Below are 25,021 nucleotides of genomic sequence, written 5' to 3'. Positions count from 1 at the left end.
GTATATCCACTTCTTTTGAATGTACTTCTTGATTTTAATAACTTGCTTGTTTGCTGTACACAAACATGGCAATAAGTTTGTGTTAATCGACCAGAGTCCACTTTTGGATCATTAATCCCTTTTGACTGAGAATGACTTGCATGCATGGTTTTATGTTTGGCTTCTGGCACATCCATCCAGATTTAAATACAATACCTACAATTAAAAATGGCTTGTTTTTAGTGCACTTATTTAATTCCTGGGCTCCTATCTGTAACAGGGAGTGATGTTGCATCCCACTAATAAACTTTACAATAGATTAGTATAGCCCTGCTCTGAAAGGGGGGGTATACTGGCTTATCTCTGTCCATCCGTCCGAAACACCCCTTTTCTCAGCAACCACAAATCATAGCCACTTGGTACCAGACTTCAGCTTGAGGTTCTATACTGTTTTCAGCTCTGTTGCACATCGACTTCCTGTTTACCGGCTTGATGATGTATTTACAAAACGTATAGCATGGATTTTACAAAATTTTTGTAACACCTTTTTTTTTTCTCAGCAACTACAAATCACAGCTGCTTGATATTTGGTACCGAGCTTCAGCTTGGGGTTCTATACCATTTTCAGGTCTGTCGCACATCGACTTCCTGTTTACCGACTTGATGTACAGTGGTGCTTGAAAGTTTGTGAACCCTTTAGAATTTTCTATATTTCTGCATAAATATGACCTAAAACAACATCAGATTTTCACACAAGTCCTAAAAGTAGATAAAGAGAACCCAGTTAAACAAATGAGACAAAAATATTATACTTGGCCATTTATTTATTGAGGAAAATGATCCAATATTACATATCTGTGAGTGGCAAAAGTATGCTTTCAGTATCTGGTGTGACCACCTTGTGCAGCAATAACTGCAATTAAATATTTCTGGTAACTGTTGATCAGTCCTGCACACCAGCTTGGAGGAATTTTAGCCCATTCCTCCGTACAGAACGGCTTCAACTCTGGGATGTTGGTGGGTTTCCTCACATGAACTGCTCGCTTCAGGTCCTTCCACATTTCGATTGAATTAAGGTCAGGACTTTGACTTGGCCATTCCAAAACATTTAACTTTTATTCTTCTTTAACCATTCTTTGGTAGAACGACTTGTGTGCTTCGGATCGTTGTCTTGCTGCATGACCCACCTTACTTCTCTTGAGATTCAGTTCATGGACAGATGTCCTGACATTTTCCTTTAGAATTCGCTGGTATCATTCAGAATTCATTGTTCCATCAGTGATGGCAAGCTGTCCTGGCCCAGATGCAGCAAAACAGGCCCAAACCATGATACTACCACCACCATGTTTCACAGATGGGATAAGGTTCTTGTGCTGGAATGCAGTGTTTTTCCTTTCTCCAAACATGATGCTTCTCATTTAAACCAAAAAGTTTTATTTCGGTTTCATCTGTCCACAGAACCTTTTTTCTAATAGCCTTCTGGCTTATCCCCGTGATCTTTAGCAAACTGCAGACGAGCAGCAATGTTCTTTTTGGAGAGCAGTGGCTTTCTCCTTGCAACCCTGCTATGCACACCATTGTTGTTCAGTGTTCTCCTGATGGTGCACTCATGAACATTAGCCAATGTGAGAGAGGCCTTCAGTTGCTTAGAAGTTACCCCTGGGGTCCTTTGTGACCTGGCCAACTATTACACGCCTTGCTCTTGGCGTGATCTTTGTTGCTCGACCACTCCTGTGGAGGGTAATGATGGTCTTGAATTTCCTCCATTTGTACACAATCTGTCTGACTGTGGATTGGTGTAGTCCAAACTCTTTAGAGATGGTTTTGTAACCTTTTCCAGCTTGATGAGCATCAACAATGCTTTTTCTAAGGGGGGAGAAGTTAGAACGATTCTAAGGGCCCAACGTTGACAGCAGGCTTTTAGATAGAGGGGCGTCTGGGCGTCTTTTCGACGCCCTGTACTGAAAAAAACCAGAAATTGGACGCCCTACTTTTTAGTACGACGCCCTAAAGACGCCCTAATATTTCCGCCCGTGTTATGTCCGGTAACTTAGCTGAATATGTTAAAAAATCGCCGAGTCTGAGCTTTCCGAGGATCTACAAGCTTTGTTGACACCGCCATTTTGGAAATTTCAGAAGTCTCGCTTTGACAGCTGTCTTTCCCGAAGACGCCCAGGGTTACCATAGCAACAGCACGAGCCCAGAGTACAAAATATAGGCACCCGCCGCAGAGCTACAGAAACACGCGTTTCTATGGCTGCACTAATTTCAAAGTTGTGAGAGCCCTCGTTATAAATAAATGGGTTATTAAATAAATTTTAGGGCGCTGCTCAATTCCACCAAGATAGAAATGTTTAGAATTAGTACTGGGGTCATTCTACCTGAAAAGTTATTGTGTGTTGCATGCATTTCAAAGGTGAGAACAATTTGAAGGTTTTTCATACCTAAATGTAAATTTTTAGTACCTTGGTTTTTACCTTCTAGCTTTGTAATTAATGGGTTTCTATTGAAAAAACGAATACCATTATAATGTTTGAAGACTTAGCCATATTTCCTGTGTGTTTTTTTCTTTGTTATACTAAATCTTTGGACGCTAGCGGCTTTGAAAGCAAAACTGGTCAGCCGGGGTTGGTTGTCACACTGTGTTCGGGGTTGGTTGTCACATGTAATGCAATTGCAATAGGTGCACTACTGACTGAGACAAACACAGCTACAACAAGCTTTATTTATGTAGTATTCTGCGATCAGAAAGCTTTATAGCTAATTTGTCATGCTTAATATGCAACTCCAGCTCAAAAAATCCCAGAAATATACCCATTTTAATAATAATATTCATTAAAAATATACGCAGTTTGCAGTGTATTTTGTTTTGGTGTTCCCAAAGTTGATATTGTATTACCAATCTGTTATACCTACATGTATTTTGAATACATTTTCTTTAACATTTTTACATAATTCTCAAAAATATGTATGTATTTTCGGTTCCTGTACCGCCCCATTGAAATAACATTGTGACAACCAACCCTATAGGGTGTCACAATCTGTCAAAGTGTGTTTGACAGCCCATATCTTTTGAACACAACGACATAAAGTAGAAATACCACCTTCCAGTCGTACCTGAGACTTGCAGCTTCCTTTGTACATTGAAAGGGACCCTATTCATACTATTGATACAAGAATGTTGTAACAAAGGCAAAAACACTTGGCTGTATTGCTCAAAATTTGCTGTCAAAATGAAGGAAATAGCATTTGAGAGCATTAGAAATTTCAAAATTTTCCGGGGGAGTACCCCCGGAACCCCCTAAAACACTCATGCCAGCGGCGCTCAACGCGCCGCTACACCTCGCCACATACAGTGACACCTGCAAAAAAGTTAGACTCCCTAAAAAAAAATCCTGCCTAAAAGCCTGGTTGACAGAGGGCCCTCAGAGGACAAAATATTAATATTACCATGTGTAAGTTAATGTACGTAATATATTTTTTAAAAATAATTTTATCATATTTGCTCAATACAACCTTTTGGTTTGGTTTTCCATTTTCTGCAAAATTATTAGAATAGCTAGTCTTTGTATTTCACCCCTCTCTCTCTTCATTACATGGTAAAGTCGTGCAGAGCCAGAGCGTGACCCTGCGTTAGGTTTCTTGCTTTCCAATCCAGCACTAATGTTAGTTACGCATGGTAGAAACAGAATTGATGGTGAACCATCAGTAGATTGACACCATAATGAAGTCAGATTACCAGAAATGTAAAGAGGGGCAGCTGAAAGAGAGGAAAAGGGGCCGACAGTTAGTCACTCAGCTTTTTTTCCGAAGAAGGGTAGCCTCTACATTTTATTCACTGACCTTCCTTCGGTGGCTATTAACCTAACATGCTAATGTTAATGCTACAGATTATTATTATTATTATTATTATTTCTTTTTTTGTAACATGCCATAATAATTTGGTATAAGGTATTTATATCTACATTTAATTTTTGTACTAATTTCGTGCAAGAGTGTCACACCTGCACGCCTTGGCACAGTGCACGCGCCAAACTAACACACTCTCACACGTGCCGTAAACAACTCGCACCTAAACAGCATTAAGGTGCAATCAGTGCGCCTATATAAAAACTCTGAAAACACGCTTTGCGAAGTATTGAGTTGTTACTGAGCCTTATTTCCTGTTTCTTGTCTTTTGATTCTGCCGAGTCTACGATAGCCTGTTTGTGCCTCACTCAACCTACTGCCTGTTTCACTGTTTTAGAATTTTGCCTGCTGTTCTGGATTGTTTACCTATCTTCTCTTGTATTAATAAACACGCCTCCTGCACTTGCATCCATCTCTCAACCATCTCTGACAGAATATTTCACACTCCCTGACAAAGAGAATTCACATTCACCTGTTCATACGTCGTGTTCAGGAACAAACTAATGTTAATGGCGCCAAAACAGCCACCGTCAAATGGTGCGGTTGGAGTCTTGTTCATGGACTTGACTCAACTCAATTTTCTTTAATGAGTTGGACTTGACTCGGACTTGAACACTGGGGACTTGAGACTGGACTCTGACTTGAGGTTTAGTGACTTGACTACAACACTGCATTGAGATACTAAATATTTGAGGTTGAAGGATTTATTCTCTGCCGTTTGACATATTTGTATGTTTAGATGTTTTGCCATTGTTCACGTTTTTATTGTTCAAGTCTTTTATTTAATAAGTTGATGAATATTGATTTTTTTTCTCTCTGCATTGCTGTTTTACTGTATTTACTGTGCTTTCTATTAAGTTGGCACAGCCAAAAAAAAGAGTAGGGGAACACTCGGTGGATTTCTTGCAACGCACCATGTAATCATCTATCAATTAAATAGTTATTCATCAATCTAGAAAATTAACTGCATATAATGAGGCAGTACATGGAGACATGAGGATAAATTTGGAAGTCTGTTTGCGACAGCAAAGCCAGTCTACATTAAGTTTATACTTATCTACTAGTTTATCTATTTGGTGTACGGTGCACGGTGGTGTAGTGGTTAGCACGGTCCCCTCACAGCAAGAAGGTTCTGGGTTTGAGCCCAGTGGCCGACGGGGGCCTTTCTGTGTAGAGTTTGCATTTTCTCCCCGTGTCTGCGTGGGTTTCCCCACAGTTCAGACATGCAGTTGGGTTAACATGGGGCAGCCATGGCCTGAGGTTGGGTTGAAGTGCCCTTGAGCAAGGTACCTAACCCACAACTGCTCCCCGGGTGCTGTAGTGTGTGTGTGTGTGTGTGTGTGTGCGTGCGTGCGTGTTCACTGCTTCAGATGGTTTAAATGCAGAGGTTAAATTTCACTGTGTGCTTGAGTGTATGTGTGATAAAGGCTTCTTGGCTTTGCTTCTTATCTACTAACTACAGCCTGGGTAGGTCGCTAACAACAGTGGTGCTTGAAAGTTTGTGAACCCTCTACAATTTTCTATATTTCTGCATAAATATGACCTAAAACAACATCAGATTTTCAAACAAGTCCTAAAAGTAGATAAAGAGAACCCAGTTAAACAAATGAGACAAAAATATTATACTTGGTCATTTATTTATTGAGAAAAATGATCCAATATTACATATCTGTGAGTGGCAAAAGTAAGTGAGCCTCTAGGATTAGCAGTTAATTTGAAGGTGAAATTAGTCAGGTGTTTTCAATCAGTGGGATGACAATCAGGTGTGAGTGGGCACCCTGTTTTATTTAAAGAACAGGGATCTATCAAAGTCTGATCTTAACATGTTTGTGGAAGTGTATCATGGCATGAACAAAGGAGATTTCTGAGGACCTCAGAAAAAGCATTGGTGATGCTCATCAGACTGGAAAGGTTACAAAACCATCTCTAAAGAGTTTGGGCTCCACCAATCCACAGTCAGACAGATTGTGTACAAATGGAGGAAATTCAAGATCATTGTTACCCTCCCCAGGAGTGGTCGACCAACAAAGATCACTCCAAGAGCAAGACATGTAATAGTCAGGGAGGTCACAAAGGACCCCAGGGTAACTTCTAAGCAACTGAAGTCCTCTCTCACATTGGCTAATGTTCATGAGTCCACCATCAGGAGAACACTGAACATCAATGGTGTGCATGGCAGGGTTGCAAGGAGAAAGCCACTGCTCTCCAAAAAGAACATTGCTGCTCGTCTGCAGTTTGCTAAAGATCACGTGGACAAGCCAGAAGGCTATTAGAAAAATGTTTTGTGGATGGATGAGACCAAAATGGAACTTTTTTTAGTTTAAATGAGAAGCGTTATGTTTGGAGAAAGGAAAAGACTGCATTCCAGCATAAGACCCTTATCCCATCTGTGAAACATGGTGGTGGTAGCATCATGGTTTGGGCCTGTTTTGCTGCATCTGGGCCAGGACGGCTTGCCATCATTGATGGGACAATGAATTCTGAATGATACCAGCGAATTCTAAAGGAAAATGTCAGGACATCTGTCCATGAACTGAATCTCAAGAGAAGGTGGGTCATGCAGCAAGACAACAATCCTAAGCACACAAGTTGTTCTACCAAAGAATGGCTAAAGAAGAATAAAGTTAATGTTTTGGAATGGCCAAGTCAAAGTCCTGACCTTAATCCAATCGAAATGTTGTGGAAGGACCTGAAGCGAGCAGTTCATGTGAGGAAACCCACCAACATCCTAGAGTTGAAGCTGTTCTGTACGGAGGAACGGGCTAAAATTCCTCCAAGCCGGTGTGCAGGACTGATCAACAGTTACCGGAAACGTTTAGTTGCAGTTATTGCTGCACAAGGGGGTCGCACCAGATACTGAAAGCAAAGGTTCACATACTTTTGCCACTCACAGATATGTAATATTGGATCATTTTCCTCAATAAATAAATGACCAAGTATAATATTTTTGTTTCATTTGTTTAACTGGGTTCTCTTTATCTACTTTTAGGACTTGTTTGAAAATCTGATGATGTTTTAGGTCATATTTATGCAGAAATATAGAAAATTCTAAAGGGTTCACAAACTTTCAAGCACCACTGTAAATACTGACACCTAGTGGTGAAAAGTAGTATCAGGTTATTGCTGGGTTTCACGTAACGTCACATCCGCCTCATTAGTTTTTCAAGACTTAGCTGGGGGTCTACTAAAGCTCAGTTGATAGTGTTTGTACGGAGAAGGTGCATTGCTTGCATGAAAAGCACCTTAAAATAATGCGTTGTTTCTAGGTTGTTTGAATCAATCAACTCGAGCCAAGTTGAAGCATGCTCGAGTTTGCAGTGATCACTTGGTGAAAGGTTTGTATATCCCTCTCAGCTATGTCCTTAGTGTTTTCCAAGTACTTTTCTTGCTATGTGTCGTTATTTTATGGTAACTTATTCAATTTTTGATAGTCACGAAGCGCTAAAGTCCCCAACTGTTTTTGTTCACTCGTCATGAAGGTCACGACAAAATTCTTACCCAGCCATAGTTACAGTGCGCCATGATCACTTCTCTGTCTTGTTTAACTAAGATCCAAGTCTCTTTAAAGGGGTTTCTGATCTTTATGAATGATTTTACCTGAGAGATAAGAGCCAACACAAGCGAGAATCAAGTGAACTGTTTGTTTACGTTTGCAGCGCTTCATTGTGAAGATGCGAACAAAAAGCTTAAAGGTCCCATGGCATGGTGGTTTGTTGATGCTTTAAACGGGCTCGTGGAGGCTTCCGGATGTTATATCCGCAGCCTTTCTCGAAATGAACCCTCGGCACATAAATATAGCCTCCTGGGAGAAAGCCCCATTTCAGCGCTTTTCCCAGTGCGTCGTTTTGCTAATGAGAAGCTGGAGGCGGGGAAGGGTAGAGGGTGGGGGCTGGCCATGGGGGGAGGGGTTTGACCAGGCTGCGCACACACATACTCGCTGCTATCAGCGCCTGTAGCCACGCTGCTAAGACAAAACCCCGTTCTCCCTCGGACTCCTTTCGTAAACTCAACGTGACACAGAGAACAGAGAGTAAGAGTGTTCGGAGTGGTAGATTACGAACGTATAATACCCTAGGCTTGAACACGCACTCCATAACCAAAGAGGATAGAAGCAGCAACTACAGCAACATATCGCTTATCCAACAGAAGACATGCATTGCGGAGCAATAGTCAAACATAAGCTCATAAGTTACAGTCAATTTCCAGACTAAACTCAGTTTAACAGAGCATGCTGGATGCTCTTTAGTTTTGTAGCGCAGATTACCTGGCTAACTGCAGGAAGCGGTTAGCTGCACAGCTAATGTAGCCACTGCTAGACTAACGCACCGATTTTAAAACACGGCAAAACGACCAGTTATACACTTACTTGTTCGGTGTTTGTTGCTGATGCGGCAGGGATGCTTGGTACGGACCCAGGCTTCAGTGACAGTTGATGTGCAAAACCTGCCCTGTACTGTCCCAAGTTGTGGAAACATTCCTCAGGAAAATGCTTCCGACAAACATACACCGTCTTAGGTAGACTCGACGGCGTATTATTGAAGTAAATAAAATTAAGCCACTGCGTCTTCAGGGGCTCTCCCGTCGGCAGTAAAAACAGACTCCTTTCTGTGTTGTCACATCCATGTACAGCGCAATTTCCATGTTTCGCTCGCTTAGGTGATGCCATGTTGTGTCCTCTATGGTCTCCTCACTACAACTGGGCGGGGCAATCCATACAGTGGGTGGGAATCCAGAGGGGGGGCGTGGGGATCATCTCCCTAGCTGACGTAGTAAAGGGAAGAGCTTATCAACGCGCCGTTTTGACGCGCCATTCTCAAATGTTGGTCATAGTTTGGTTTACACATTATGAAATTTCTAGCCACTGGGGTGACTTAAGAAGGTCAGAGGAACTCATTTTAACGTTAAAAAACCTCAGAAAGTGAAAATTTCATGCCATGGGACCTTTTAAAAAAAAACAAAACATACTTACATGGGCAAAAACAAATACAGGATTCATTCGGCAGCGGCTTGGTACCGAGGTCCTTTATCCAGCCACATACAAAAAAAGTTGTAAGCCTCCATACGCTTCCATGCTTTCAGCTGTTTTGTAGTGTAGAAGGATGTCTGCAACACCAGATAGTTCGAGAGTTAATTTATTTATTTATTTATTGTTTTTTGTGTTAGAAAATTACACTAATTTCCTCTGGATAAACTTAAGGGATAGAGTGTGTATTTTTATTTATTTATGTATTTATGTATTTATTTATTTTTTTGTGGGGGCAATATATTCTTTCATAGGTCCCAAAATTTCTAGCGGTTCCCCCGTGTCCAATTACTTTTGGTATTTTAAAAAGGAAGGATCACAAATTTCTCTAATTCCTGCACTGTTTTTTTTACAATTTGGATGTAACCTTTTAAAATTAAAGCTGAATGATATTCATTACTTTATTTCAGCAACAATACAGTATATTGTGATGGTGTACACACAGCCCCCTCCAAAAGTATTGGAATGGCGATTTCAATTCTTTTGTTATATTCTGAAAACATTTTTGAGATCAAAAAATGAATATCACAGCAGAATTTCAGCTTTCAGTTCATATTTTCATGCATGTGTTTAAATCAAAGAAAATGGAAGCTTTTGTTTGAACACGGCCATTTTTCAAGCGGTCAGAAATATTGGAATAAGTGACGACGGTTCATGTTGCACAACAGTGTCCTCTTAAATCTCATCTCATTATCTCTAGCCGCTTTATCCTGTTCTACAGGGTTGCAGGCAAGCTGGAGCCTATCCCAGCTGACTACGGGCGAAAGGCGGGGTACACCCTGGACAAGTCGCCAGGTCATCACAGGGCTGACACATAGACACAGACAACCATTCACACTCACATTCACACCTACGGTCAATTTAGAGTCACCAGTTAACCTAACCTGCATGTCTTTGGACTGTGGGGGAAACCGGAGCACCCGGAGGAAACCCACGCGGACACGGGGAGAACATGCAAACTCCACACAGAAAGGCCCTCGCCGGCCACGGGGCTCGAACCCGGACCTTCTTGCTGTGAGGCGACAGCGCTAACCACTACACCACCGTGCCGCCCTCCTCTTAAATCAATTGTTTAAATATTTAATAGCTCTGAATGTGCGCTCTTGGTCTGAGCCCTGGGTTTCACCTGTGAAGACTGCATTTATTGTTTGTTTTTTTTTAAAGATAAACCGACATGAAGACCAGAGAGAGGTTTATGGGAGAAAAGCAAGCCATTTTGAAGCTGAGAAAAGGGTAAAAACTGACCATTGCATAAGCATTGGGCATAGCCAATACAACAATTTGGTTTGTCCTGGAAAGGAAAAAAAAAAACAAGCAAAAATGGTTTAGCCAAGGAAAATGGCAGTTGATGGAGACATTGGGAGAGCTGTGAAGAAAACCCCAAAACAGTCTGTAACATCACAAACAACCTCCACAGGGCAGGGGTGACTGTACTGCAGGCCACTGTTCGAAGAAGACTTTGAGAGCAGAAATATAGAGGCCACATCACAAGACGCAAACCTTTTTTATCATCAGTATGAAACCAGAAGGCCAGTTTAGAATTCACAAAGAAATACAATGACCTTTTGGAACCAAGATGAACCTCTGCCATGGTGATTGAAAGGCCAAAGTGTGGAGAAATAATCTGCTCATGATCCAAAACATACAAGCTTGTGGGTCAGGCACAGTGGAGGCAGTGTCATGGCTTGGGCTTGCATGGCTGCTTCTGGAACAGATTCACTAATCTTTGTTGATGATGGAGCTCATGATGGTAGCAGCAGAATGAACTCCAGAAGTCTACAGAAACATTCTGTCTGCCAGTTGACAGAGAAATGGATCCAATCTAATACGGGAGGAACTTCATCATGCAGCAAGACAGTGACCCAATACGCAATGCCAAACAACCCAGGACTTGCCCCCATGCAAGTTTTTAGATTGGGCAAGTCAGTCACCAGACCTTAACCGAACGGAGTAGCATTTCACCTCCTGAAGAGGAGACTGAAGGGAGACTTGGCCATAATGCTCCAATACTTTTTGAGGGGACTGCGTGTTATTTGTCAGTCCCTGAGTATCTAACACAAGCAGGCCTTTTTCCTCTCTACTTGGCAGTGAGAGACTTAATAAATGACTATATGGACAACATATCCTTTAATGGTATCAAAGTGATCTAGTTGGTATAATGGAGTGGTAGAGGTTGTGATGGATGTTGAGGAAGAGGAATGCATTATTAGAGAGAGATAATGTATGGGGGGAGGGGTAAAAAGAATGAGACGGAGAGACCCAAGTTGAGGAGAGCAGAAGCACATGTGATGAATTCCATATTTTACTTGGACCAAGGTTCTGTGGTGTGGGTTTTAAATAAATAAATAATTTTTATTTATTTTTCAGCCAGTTAGGCTGGGTCTAGACCCCCTTCACTTGGTTTATTACAGAGCCCGACTTGAAGAGATGGAAATGGATGATATTACCGCCAGATGCCCTTTCCCCTGTTCCTCTTTCTCCCACTCATCTTTTTTTCCCAATACCACATGGCAATGTTGCATCATGCTTGTAAAGTTATGTTGTAACTGGAGAAATATTTGTGGCAAATAACAGTGTGAAAACCTACAAAAAGGCAGTTGCGTCTTTTAGCCGGTTATTTGCTAATATTGTATTTGCAGTGAGCCTTTGGAAGTATACTAAGCCTGTTCTCTCAAATTCTCAGTGTGGTCAGGATAAATGTAATGATCATCTCAGTTACAAGGTCATAACCTTTTGGCTGGTCAGCACAGCTTTGACTTTTCCTTGAATAATGTTTGGGTAAATGCCCATATGTCTCCCTGTTCCCGTTCAGACTACTTCGGCAGCATGAATGTCATCATAATATGTGGTCATCCACCAGGTGTCTCAAATTTAACCTGGAATTTTTATTTATACATTAGTGTGTTTCCACGAAATCGGTTTGGACATGAGCTGATGGCTGATGAGGTGTGAAGCAACGAGTCGGTTATAAGCCATGTACGACGAGATTGAGTGGAATAAATATTATTCTATCCATGTTCAGTGGATTTTGAGAAACTGCACATTTTTTTTTTCGCAAATTCAATAAATAAAACCTATTGATTGGGTTGGGGTTTTTTTTTAATTAATTTTTTTTTTGTAGAAAGTGTTGTCTTGCTGTTGTGCTAAAGTATAGAATAGCTTTAGACATTTTATTTAATTCTTCCTTGGACATTTCAGTTGTGTACTTTTTCAAACGTCTTTTGAGCTTTTGAACCAATCTAAAAAAAAAAAAATTAAACAAATTTTAATGCTTAAAAATGAAGAATGACCAGTGAATAACAAACTGGTGAAATGATTGTAGCAATTTGTGAAAAATGCTGTAATAATTCTTGAATAATTTGTCCACTAAGTGTGTGTGTGAATTTCTAATGTGAGGCGGAGTTTTAAATTGTGCCCTTTTTCTCCCTTACAACCTTTTTTTAAAGGAGATATGAGCATCGATAATGGTGAAACCCAAGTTGAGTTCAAGTCCTACCAGTGGTTTGGAGCAACTGTACGTGCACATGAAGACTCTGTCTTGGTAAGAAATTCTGTTTGAATTTTGACTGTCATTGCCATAATTTGAATCTAACAGATACCTTGCTGATGAAATTATGCTGTTTAGAGTGTTCTGGTGTGCACTAATGCACTTTTTGATGCTTGAATACAGAGTATTGAAACTTTGTCTGTTTCCACATCTCTAATTTTCATAAAAATGCTAAGTGAGAATTTTGAATAAGCTTCTCTGATCTAAGAAGGCAATCTCTCTCTCTCTCTCTCTCTCTCTCTCTCTGTCTGTCTCTGCTTGGCCCTAAAAAAGTCATTGTTTGGATAATTACTGTAGTGATTAATGTGTTTCAGCTAGCAATGATTCTTTTAACTCTAACTCTCTAACTGATGCAGTGGGTAGCTTCTCATTTCTTAAACATTGTGTCGGAAGACATATCCTGTGGTCGTGGAAAAGTTGTTACCGTTTCAGGAGGGCGAATTAAACTGCATCAAGCAAAGAAAACAGCTAAGGAGAGTTGAGTTGAAATGACTGGAATTGGGTTAAGGACTGTACAATGCATTATTAAGACCTGGAAGGATAGTGGTGATCCATCAACTTCGCAGAAGAAATGTAGTTGGAAAAAAACACTGGACTGAGCGTGATCGAAGATCACTTAAAGGAGATACGCAGAACCTTTTTTATTTTTAAATACATTTGAGTGGATAGTATCTCCATCCTTGACTCTTGTATGCTGCATGAATGGGAATAAAAAATGTGTGTGTGTGTGTGTGTGTGTAGTTGGCATTTGAGCTGCTCCGCTGAGCCAGCCTGCCCGGAGTGCGTGACGTCACAGCAGGAACCGGTTTTAAGGCCGAGGCCTTTGACAGCTATAGACCAAAGTCATATAAATAAAAATTTATGGTGAAAGTAAGAAATACCGTTACCAACTTGCTCAACTAAGACTGATTTTGACTTCATTGATTGTGGGTTGACTCTCATTAAAAGAGGATAGGTGTTATAACTTATGCAACATGCATGCATTTTCACTGATAAAATGTAAAAGGCTAATTAAATAATCAGATGAACTGAGACAATCACATTCTGAAGCAAATTAAATAATCTTATACCGGTAACTTAAATACACAATGCAAGTTACATGTACAGTGGTGCTTGAAAGTTTGTGAACCCTTTAGAATTTTCTATATTTCTGCATAAATATGACCTAAAACATCATCGGATTTTCACACAAGTCCTAAAAGTAGAGAAAGAGAACCCAGTTAAACAAATGAAACAAAAATATTATACTTGGTCATTTATTTATTGAGGAAAATGATCCAATATTACATATCTGTGAGTGGTAAAAGTATGTGAACCTTTGCTTTCAGTATCTGTTGTGACCCCCTTGTGCAGCAATAACTGCAACTAAACGTTTGCGGTAACTGTTGATCAGTCCTGCACACCGGCTTGGAGGAATTTTAGCCCATTCCTCCGTACAGAACAGCTTCAACTCTGGGATGTTGGTGGGTTTCCTCACATGAACTACTCACTTCAGGTCCTTCCACAACATTTCAATTGGATTAACGTCAGGACTTTGACTTGGCCATTCCGAAACATTAACTTTATTCTTCTTTAACCATTCTTTGGTAGAACGACTTGTGTGCTTAAGGTCATTGTCTTGCTGCATGACCCACCTTCTCTTGAGATTCAGTTCATGGACAGATGTCCTGACATTTTTCCTTTAGAATTCACTGGTATAATTCAGAATTCATTGTTCCATCAATGATGGCAAGCCGTCCTGGCCCAGATGCAGCAAAACAGGCCCAAACCATGATACTACCACCACCATGTTTCACAGATGGGATAAGGTTCTTATGCTGCAATGCAGTGTTTTCCTTTCTCCAAACATAACGCTTCTCATTTAAACTAAAAAGTTCTATTTTGGTCTCATCCGTCCACAAAACACTTTTCCAGTAGCGTTCTGGCTTGTGCACGTGATCTTTAGGAGACTGTAGACAAGCAGCAATTTGGAGAGCAGTGGCTTTCTTCTTGCAGCCTTGCCATGCACACCATTGTTGTTCAGTGTTGTCTTGATGGTGGACTCATGAACATTAACATTAGCCAATGTGAGAGAGGCCTCCAGTTGCTTAGAAGTTACCCTGGGGTCCTTTGTGACCTCGCCGACTATTATGCGCCTTGCTCTTGGAGTGATCTTTGTTGGTCGACCACTCCTGGGGAGGGTAATAATGGTCTTGAATTTCCTCCATTTGTACACAATCTGTCTGACTGTGGATTGGTGGAGTCCAAACTCTTTAGAGATGGTTTTGTAACCTTTTCCAGCCTGATGAGCATCAACAACGCTTTTTCTGAGGTCCTCAGAAATTTCCTTTGTTCGTACCATGATACACTTCCACAAACATGTGTTGTGAAGATCAGACTTTGATAGATCCCTGTTCTTTAAATAAAACAGGGTGCCCACTCACACCTGATTGTCATCCCATTGATTGAAAACACCTGACTCTAATTTCACCTTCAGATTAACTGCTAATCCTAGAGGTTCACATACTTTTGCCACTCACAGATATGTAATATTGGATCATTTTCCTCAATACATAAATGACCAAGTATAATATTTTTGTCTCATTTGTTTAACTGGGTTCTCTTTATCTAGTTTTAGGACTTGTGTGAAAATCCGATGATGTTTTAGGTCATATTTATGCAGAAATATAGAAAATTCTAAAGGGTTCACAAACTTTCAAGCACCACTGTATTAATCAAAATGCAGGTAAATGAGTGTTTTATATCCAAATGAGAGTCGCAGCTTACCCGTCGGTGTTCTCGCTTCTTGTGGCCGATTGTTTTGAAACAAATCTTTCAGTCGTTCGTTCAGTTCTCCGTTCATTTGCTTCTTCCATGCAAGGGCGAGATATTGCTGCTGAGGCAATATCAAATGGCTGGTCCACTCATTTTCCATTTTCTTCCTATGGAGTACTCCGCCATTACTGCTCGGCTCAGGCAATTACTAAAACCCGGGATGGGACGTCACCGGTTTTAGTGACCTCCCCACGGTTGTTCCTGCCCGAGCGATATGTCCTGTTCTGTCCTGGGTTTTAGCAACAACCCTCGGCTCACGCTCTGGGAGAACTGGTGCAACTGAACTTGCTTTCCTTTTCTTGTAGTTTTCTTTTCCTTTAATTGTTGGTACTGCACCCTCTTTCAATACGGGCTTATAGCCAACGCTCCTCAACAGATCAGAGGTCTTGTACGAGTCTTCAGTAAAATGTGCAGAGCAGAGGAGAGACCACTTCGTAGGTGCCCAATGTGCCCGTGAACAACTCGCGAAACGCGTCCAAATCTTTGCAGTTTGAACATTCTTCAGCCATGAATGCAATGTAAATCCACCTTCTGTCATGTTGCTGCACTGGCCAGCAACACATCTATGTGGCATGGCGAAAATTAGCTCAAAATGGAAGCTTGAAGTTGCAGTCAGCTCTGTGTTTTAGTATAGCGGAAATGGTGAGGAGACCAATAGACTTCCTGCTGTGATGTCACAGATGTCAAGGTCATTCACTCAGACCGCTACCTATATGAATCATTTTAATCGTAAAAATTACTATATTAGATTTATTGTTAATGCTTAAAACTATTCCTGTACCATTCTTGAGGTCTCACGGCATTTATAAACAAAAAGTGAGGCCATGGTTCTGTGCATCTCCTTTAAACACTTGCCCTGTGTCTGAAACCACTCACTTGTTCCCTACTCACTATATAGGGAATTACTATTTCGAGGACTATATAGCGAGCTCATTGGCAAAATGAAAAAACACTTTCAGACTCTACTCCATCGCACTGTTATTTACGTCATTACTGTTACACAATTAAAACGTGCTAGCTCAGTCGGCTGGTGGGTTTTCAAACTAAATGCATATTATACTGGCCATATTTCCCACATTAACAAATACAAAGTACTTTGTGTCTGCTGTATCTTTCATTTCTTTTAAATCAAGGCTGAGTACTTTGTTCTTTGCCGTTGCCTTTTATTAAATCAAATTTGAGGTTTTTGATTTGATTTCTTTCAGCGCGACCGCAATGCATGATGGTGTGTGCGTATATATTGCTTGATTAGTGACCATCGGTTGTACACTACTTTTCATGATGCATTGTGGGATACTTTGAGTGCACTATATAGGGTGTAATAATTCTCATTATACATTCGGACAGCACTACAAAATGGCGAACTCACTATATAGTCCACTATATAGTGAGGTAGGGAGTGATTTCTGACACGGTTGGTGAAATCAAATCATAATTTTTCTTTTTTATCAATAGATCTCACGACTATGTTTAATAGTGAAATTAAGATAATTTCCACACTCGCAATGTGATAACTCGCAGGATTGGGACTACACAGCTGTGTGTCCATAAGAAAACCACTCGTTAGGGAGTCTAATCAAGAGAAAAGGCTTCAATTTGCTAGGGAGCATAAAGATTGGACTCTGGAGCAATGGAATAAGGTCGTTGGTTTGAGTCCAGATTGACCCCATTTCTGAATGACGTGTGTGTCAGGGTAAGAAGGGAAGCACATGAAGTGATGCACTAATCATGCATAGTGTCCACTGTATAAGCCTCTGGAGGCAGTGTTATGATCTGTGGTTGATTTCAGTTGGTCAGGTCGAGGCTGTGTATGTGGCAATAAAATGAAGTCCGCTGATGACCTGAATGACCAGGTTATCACATCAATGGATTTTTTTTCCCTTTTCCTTTCTCCTGATGGCATGGGCATAAAATTAGGTCTCAGATTGTGAAAGAGTGGTTCAGGAAGCATGAGGAATCATTTTCACACATGAATTGGCCACCACAGAGTCCTGACCTTAACCCCACTGAGAATCTTTGGGATGTTGAAGACTTTTACACAGTGGTTCGACTCTCCCATCCTCAACACAAGATCTTGGTGAAAAATTTATGCAACTCTGGACTGAAATAGATGTTGACGTTGTATAAGTTTGCTGAAATGATGCCATGGCGAATGCGCACTGTAATCAAAGTGAAAAATGGTCCAATGAAATTTTAGTGTGACTTTTTTTTGGAGCAGGCAGTGTATTTGTATACAATTTTTTTTTTTTTTAATTAATAATATTAATCCTGTTATGGATTAAACCTTATGCTTTTGAGGGTTGTAAGTAATGATTGTGTTTGTTTATGACCTTAAGGCTTATGAGAACCATGACTGGGTTCCTATGTCATGGTTATTTTACACCATATGTAGCAATGGCCTTTTTCAGGATCTTCCTTGGGCTCAGCTGTGTGTCTTTTATGCAAGTAACCTCTAACCTCCATCCTTGTAACTGACCTCTTAGGCTTGTGCCCCTCTCTACTCCTTGAGAGCCCAACAGGACCGGCTTGAGGCAGAGGTCACCGGCTCCTGCTACCTGTCTGATAAAAACTTCACCAAATTTGTGGAGTATGCTCCCTGCCGTACAGGTTCATCACTCATTACATCGAAATATTGTTGCATTTATCATGAGAGATGTATTTTAATTAAATTTTGCTTTGGCTTATAGCTTTGGCTTTAATGTTGTGGAATGTTTGCGAAACAAGCTAGTTTTTGTTCTTGCTTGGATTATAACAGCAGTAAACAATCAAGAGCATTCCCCCCCTTTGAAGTTAATGGAACAAAAAAAAAAAAAGTAATTTTATTGAGGAAACAGAAAGCGTAAACTCTTGTATCCTGAAGATGTTCTCCTCCTGAGGAGCTTTAAATAGATGTTACAAAATGCTGACATCTGAGACTTCATTGCATAAATAACTCTCGAAGTAAAACTAATGAATAAATAACACATTGGAACAAGTGCATTCATATGAACCTATCATTCATGTTACAGCCAGAACTACTATCTTTGTGCTTTTGACCAATTATATTTGAGAATTCAACCACTCTGTTGTCTAATCCTTTAGTTTAAAACTTTTATAATGCATGTGTTTCAGAATTCCGTGAAAGTGGTGGCCAAGGTTACTGTCAAGGTGGATTCAGTGCTGATTTCACCAAGGTCAGTAGTTTGAATCCATTTAACTGTTTGGGCCTTCAGTATATCTTTTGTTCAACTAATTTTAATTTAATTTAATTTATTTATTTAATGCAGGATGGGAAGGTAGTACTTGGAGGACCAGGAAGCTATTATTGGCAAGGTAAGACTAGCAGATACATAGTGATGGTATTGCCAAACTACTGGTGCATCTCTAAATAAAGTAGCTTTTGAGAATTTAATGTGAAAGTCTGTTTCCTTCTCAGGACAGCTCATCACTGCTGTGAAGGAGGAAATCATCAAGGCCTACTACCCAGGTTATTTACTTACATCAGTGGCAGGCCAGATTCAGACCAAGCAGAAAGAACATGCAGTCATATTTGATGACAGCTACATGGGTAAGGTTTTTCTCCACCTTCCTTTAATAAAAATGTAATGCACCAAAAATGTCAAGTGCATTTGTTAGTGTAGTAAAAAATAATTAATGGACAACTTGATCTATAATGTGTTTTTAATGTGATGTCTTTTAGGCTACTCTGTTACAGTAGGAGAATTTAATGGAGATGATGATGAAGGTAAAATACTGCAAAAAAAGAGATTTTGACATGGATTTGATTGAATTATTGTGCGCAATAATTTTGTGTTCTAATGCACCCCAAGACAAGTGTGCTAATACCCATAAGCTTTAAAGAAAATGCAGATGAATAAACTTTCATTTAACAGCACTGCTCACATCCAAACAGTCAAATGAACCAAGACTTGAAAATTGCTAGAGGTTTGAAAGCAAACTTTTTCAAATGATGTTAACACAGGACAGTGTACCATGCCTTGAGGAAGGCACCATCTGCCTTCCCTAATCCTAGATTAGGGATAAAATTAGCTCATGTTTTAAGTCGTTCAAATTCTGTAAAGCTGTTTTGCGACAATGCTTATTGTTAAAAGCGCTATACAAATAAACTTGATCTGCCCCCTACTACATACATGAACTTACAGATGCCCACAATTGGCTAGTGTCACTGTGATTGATGGGGAAGAGAGAGAGAGAACGTGTGCCGTCCCTCCCACTTGAAGAGCACGGCCTATTTTGCTCTCTTGTATGTGGGATTGTCGGGATTCGAACTCGCAGTCTCCAGATGATGGGGTGAACGCTTTTCTGTTGTGCTTCTCAGGAACCAAGATTTCAAATTTAAAAATTCAGAACCCTAAATACAAATATTTAGGAAAATTTGATTAAAATCTCAGAAATGCAGATTATATGTAAACTAGGTTGGGGTGAATTATCCAGGATTTCCATGGAAAAGTAGATGCTTTTTGAGTCAGCCTCAGCATTTAGCCAAATAAGAATCTTTAGTAAATGCTTGTGCCATGACTGCAATGTAAAGATAAGAGAAGCAAAGTGCTTTGAAGTGGAGTAAAAATGGGAAGGTAAAACTTTGCCAGTGTGCTAACATTAGCATATCCTAACTAGCTAGAATGTTATCTAAATAGTTACACTGGGTCTATGTTAAAGGACCCAGCTCACCCTTCCCAGAATCGCCATTTTCAATGCCATCGATATTCCGTTGTTACATTGAAAAACAATCTGATGACATCACAGGCCATAGATCGTAACTTGTCAACATAGTTACATTTTAAATTCTTAAGAAGCCAAGCAGCCTTTGTCACACATACATTCAAGCACAGACTTAATCACACAGTGAAATTTAACCTCTGGATTTAACCCATCTGAAGCAGTGAGAACACACAAGTGAGCAATGAGCGTGTGCACACGTACCCAGAGCAGTGGGCAGCTATGCTACAGTGCCCGGGGAGCAGTTGGGTGGGGGGGGTTAGATGCCCTTGCTTAACCTTAGGCCATGGCTGCCCCCATATTAACCTAACCACATGTCTTGGAACTGTGGGGGAAACCGGAGCACCTGGAGGAAACCCACGCAGACATGGGGAGAACATGCAAACTCCACACAGAAAGGCCCCCGTCGGCCGCTGGGCTCGAACCCAGAACCTTCTTGCTGTGATGACGGTGCTAACCACTACACCGCTGTGCTGTGACTGATCAGTTCTGTTTGTGTGGTTATTCTGCTGTAATAGACCAGAACCAGCCTTGACCGTCTCATGAACGGCCACAAATAAGTAATTATTTCATTGTTTTATTTGGTTGCCTAACATCACATCAAGATTGGCAAAATTGTTTAAGTAAGGGATGATGTACAGTGAGTCAGTCATTATTATGAAATAAACCCTGAACAGGTGATGCAGGATGGGAAGTAGTGGTGTCTTGAAGGAGTTTATTTTACAGTAATGATTGGCTCGCTGTACATTATCCTGGTTATCAAGCTTACATGGCTACTTACTAAAGAAATCAATAATTTGACACAAAATATTGATGTAAAAGATGATTTTATTGGTTAAGCTAATGATGTGATCCATAGCAGCGGTCTGTGAAAGAGAAATTACAAACTGTAGAATGCTGTAATTGACCAATTGGAATAAAGTATTCAAATGAGCAGTGTAATAAAGTAGATAAGCTTTAATTTTTAATCCACTCACTGTGACTGATATTCCACAACTAGAGGTAGTATAAGAGTTTGCCTGACTTCGTTGGTAGGATTGTTGAACCATAGGCACTTCGTTCATGATATCTGGTCCCTTCTACCCGGGGGAAACCGGAGCACCCGGAGGAAACCCACACAGACACAGGGAAAACATGTAAACTCCACACAGAAAGGCCCCCGTTGGCCGCTGGACTACAACCCAGAACCTTCTTGCTGTGAGGTGACCGTGCTAACTCTTTACACCACCGTGCTGCCATTATTTAGCGAATGTTTCCTTCAGTTAGGTCAATGTGAACAAAGGGAGCTAGCAGAGTAGTGGTCACATGGTTTCAAATTGCATGTGGTTGGTATAAGGGGATAAGGAGATGCAAGGACAGCTACAGGAGGAAGCTGGAGGAGCACCTCAAGGGGAGCAACACTGGAGGGGTATGGAGAGACCTGAAAACCATCTCTGGCCACACGAAGGACAGTGGGAGGGACCCTGTATCTGGGGGCCAAGACTGGGCAAATGAGTTGAATCTCTTTTTTCAACAGATTTGACTGTGCCACCCCACCCTCCCCCACTCACCATAGTCCTGACCGGTCTGTGATATTACTCCACCAGCCCCCCCTCCCCTCATAATACCTCTGACACCAACAGCTCCCTCCTCACACCACATCACCCCCGATCCCTGCCAGACCAATCCACACACTCCACCCCCGACCTCACTCTACAGGACTCACACCTCGGCTACACCCCTTGCCTCTCCATAACAGCTGATCAGGTGTTGAAGGAGCTGAGGAGGATCAAGACGAGGAAAGCTGCTGGCCCTGATGGTATCAACTCCAGACTGCTTAAGGACTGTGCAGATCAGCTCTGTGGGATTCTTCTGTACATTTTCAACCTGAGCCTCAGTCTGGAGAAAGTTCCACTTCTGTGGAAAACATCGTGTGTGGTTCCAGTTCCCAAGACTGCACCCCAGGGAGCTCAACCACTTTCGGCCAGTAGCTTTAACGTCTCACCTAATGAAGATCATGGAGAGGATTGTTCTCTCCCACCTCCGACACCTGGTGAACAGCGAGATGGACCCCCTGCAGTTTGCATATCGACCGGGCATTGGTGTGGATGACGCTGTCATTTACCTGCTACACTGGTCACTTTTGCACCTGGAGGGCACTGGGAGCACTGTGTGAATCATGTTCTTTGACTTCTCCAGTGCTTTCAACACAATCCAGCCATCACTGCTTAAGGGGAAGCTGGAGGGAGCTGGTGTCGACTGCCACCTGGCTGCATGGATCATCGACTACCTCATTAACAGACTGCAGTATGTGAGGCTCCGCGACTGTGTGTCTGATGTGGTAGTCTGCAGCACAGGGGCTCCACAGGGTACAGTGCTCTCTCCTTTCCTCTTTACACTTTACACATCTGACTTCAGCTACAACACGGACAGCTGTCACCTCCAGAAGTTCTCAGATGATACAGCCATCGTTGGACGTGTGTCAGAGGGGGACGATCTGGAGTACAGAGAGGTCATCACTAACTTTGTCGCCTGGTGCGAACTGAACCACCTGCGTATCAACGCCAGCAAGACAAAGGAGGTGGTGATCGATTTCAGAAGGACGGTTCCTCAAATTGCACCAGTGAGCATCCAGGGTTTGGACGTTGAGATCGTGGAGGAGTACAAATACCTGGGTGTTCACCTCAACAACAAACTGGACTAGACTAACAACACAGATGTCCTGTACAAGAAGGGCCAAAGTCGTCTCCACCTCTTGAGAAGACTGAGGTCTTTTGGTGTGTGCAGGACACTGCTTAGGACTTTTTATGACTCTGTGGTAGCATCAGCGATTTTCTACGCTGTGGTCTGCTGGGGCTGTGGAAGTTCAGAGAGGGACAGGAAGAAATTTAATAAACTGGTCAGAAGGGCTGGCTCAGTCTTGGACTGTCCTCTGGACTCCATTGAGGTGGTGGGTGAGAGGAGGATGTTAGCCAAGTTGACCTCAATCATGGATAACCCCTCTCACCCCCTACATGAGGCTGTGATGGCTTTAAGCAGCTCGTTTAGTAGTAGACTGCTACGCCCATGGTGTAAGAAGGAGAGGTACCGCAGGTCATTCATACCTACTGCTGTCAGACTGTATAACACCCACAACTTGTAACGTAGCACCAATAACTTGTTTGTCGTTATATTTGCACTACTTCACCACTACTACCTCTGCCATCTCTCATCGATGCAATTATTACAGTGGGGCAAAAAAGTATTTAGTCAGTCACCAATTGTGCAAGTTCTCCCACTTAAAAAGATGAGAGAGGCCTGTAATTTTCATCATAGGTATACCTCAACTATGAGACAAAATGAGAAAAAAAAAATCCAGAAAATCACATTGTCTGTCTGATTTTTAAAGAATTTATTTGCAAATTATGGTGGAAAATAAGTATTTGGTCAATAACAAAAGTTCATCTCAATACTTTGTTATACGGTATACCCTTTGTTGGCAATGACAGAAGTCAAACGTTTTCTGTAAGTCTTCACAAGGTTTTCACACACTGTTGCTGGTATTTTGGCCCATTCCTCCATGCAGATCTCCTCTAGAGCAGTGATGTTTTGGGGCTGTCGCTGGGCAACACGGACTTTCGACTCCATCCAAAGATTTTCTATGGGGTTGAGATCTGGAGACTGGCTAAGCCACTCCAGGACCTTGAAATGCTTCTTACGAAGCCATTCCTTCGTTGCCCGGGCGGTGTGTTTGGGATCATTGTCATGCTGAAAGACCCAGCCACGTTTCATCTTCAATGCCCTTGCTGATGGAAGGAGGTTTTCACTCAAAATCTCACGATACATGGCCCCATTCATTCTTTCCTTTACACGGATCAGTCGTCCTGGTCCCTTTGCAGAAAAACAGCCCCAAAGCATGATGTTTCCACCCCCATGCTTCACAGTAGGTATGGTGTTCTTTGGATGCAACTCAGCATTCTTTCTCCTCCAAACATCACAAGTTGAGTTTTTTACCAAAAAGTTCTATTGTGGTTTCATCTGACCATATGACATTCTCCCAATCCTCTTCTGGATCATCCAAATGCTCTCTAGCAAACTTCAGACGCGCCTGGACATGTACTGGCTTAAGCAGGGGGACACGTCTGGCACTGCAGGATTTGAGTCCCTGGTGGCGTAGTGTGTTACTGATGGTAGCCTTTGTTACTTTGATCCCAGCTCTCTGCAGGTCATTCACTAGGTCCCCCCCGTGTGGTTCTGGGATTTTTGCTCACCGTTCTTGTGATCATTTTGACCCCACGGGGTGAGATCTTGCGTGGAGCCCCAGATCGAGGGAGATTATCAGTGGTCTTGTATGTCTTCCATTTTCTAATAATTGCTCCCACAGTTGATTTTCTTCACACCAAGCTGCTTACCTATTGCAGATTCAGTCTTCCCAGCCTGGTGCAGGTCTACAATTTTGTTTCTGGTGTCCTTTGACAGCTTTTTGGTCTTGGCCATGGTGGAGTTTGGAGTGTGACTGTTTGAGGTTGTGGACAGGTGTCTTTTTATACTGATAACAAGTTCAAACAGGTGCCATTAATACAGGTAACGAGTGGAGGACAGAGGAGCCTCTTAAAGAAGTTGTTACAGGTCTGTGAGAGCCAGAAATCTTGCTTGTTTGTAGGTGACCAAATACTTATTTTACCGAGGAATTTACCAATTAATTCATTAAAAATCCTACAATGTGATTTCCTGGATTCTTTCCCCCCATTCTGTCTCTCATAGTTGAAGTGTACCTATGATGAAAATTACAGGCCTCTCTCATCTTTTTAAGTGGGAGAACTTGCACAATTGGTGGCTGACTAAATACTTTTTTGCCCCACTGTATGTGCAATTAATATAGGCCCTAAACTATTTTTATGCATACTTATAATTTATGTATATATGTATAAACATGGGCGGCACGGTGGTGTAGTGGTTAGCGCTGTCGCCTCACAGCAAGAAGGTTCTGGGTTCGAGTCCCGTGGCCGGCGAGGGCCTTTCTGCGTGGAGTTTGCATGTTCTCCCCGTGTCCGCGTGTGTTTCCTCCAGGT

The 25,021-nt window shown here is 41.6% G+C and overlaps 1 protein-coding gene across 1 annotated transcript in view; it reads left to right on the top strand.

Annotated features, from left to right (window-relative positions):
- Positions 1 to 25,021, top strand: part of itga5 (integrin, alpha 5 (fibronectin receptor, alpha polypeptide)) — a 90,172-nt gene that overhangs the window by 33,750 nt on the left and 31,401 nt on the right. The window contains exons 3-8 of the mRNA XM_060937357.1: positions 12,358 to 12,452; positions 17,756 to 17,879; positions 18,384 to 18,445; positions 18,539 to 18,584; positions 18,688 to 18,819; positions 18,952 to 18,996. Of these exons, the coding sequence (XP_060793340.1) occupies positions 12,358 to 12,452; positions 17,756 to 17,879; positions 18,384 to 18,445; positions 18,539 to 18,584; positions 18,688 to 18,819; positions 18,952 to 18,996 (504 nt within the window). The remainder of the gene's footprint in view (positions 1 to 12,357; positions 12,453 to 17,755; positions 17,880 to 18,383; positions 18,446 to 18,538; positions 18,585 to 18,687; positions 18,820 to 18,951; positions 18,997 to 25,021) is intronic.

The sequence above is a fragment of the Neoarius graeffei genome, chromosome 13 (genome assembly GCF_027579695.1).
Source record: "Neoarius graeffei isolate fNeoGra1 chromosome 13, fNeoGra1.pri, whole genome shotgun sequence".
Taxonomy (NCBI): Eukaryota; Metazoa; Chordata; class Actinopteri; order Siluriformes; family Ariidae; genus Neoarius; species Neoarius graeffei.
This window is presented reverse-complemented; position numbering and strand designations above follow the sequence as displayed.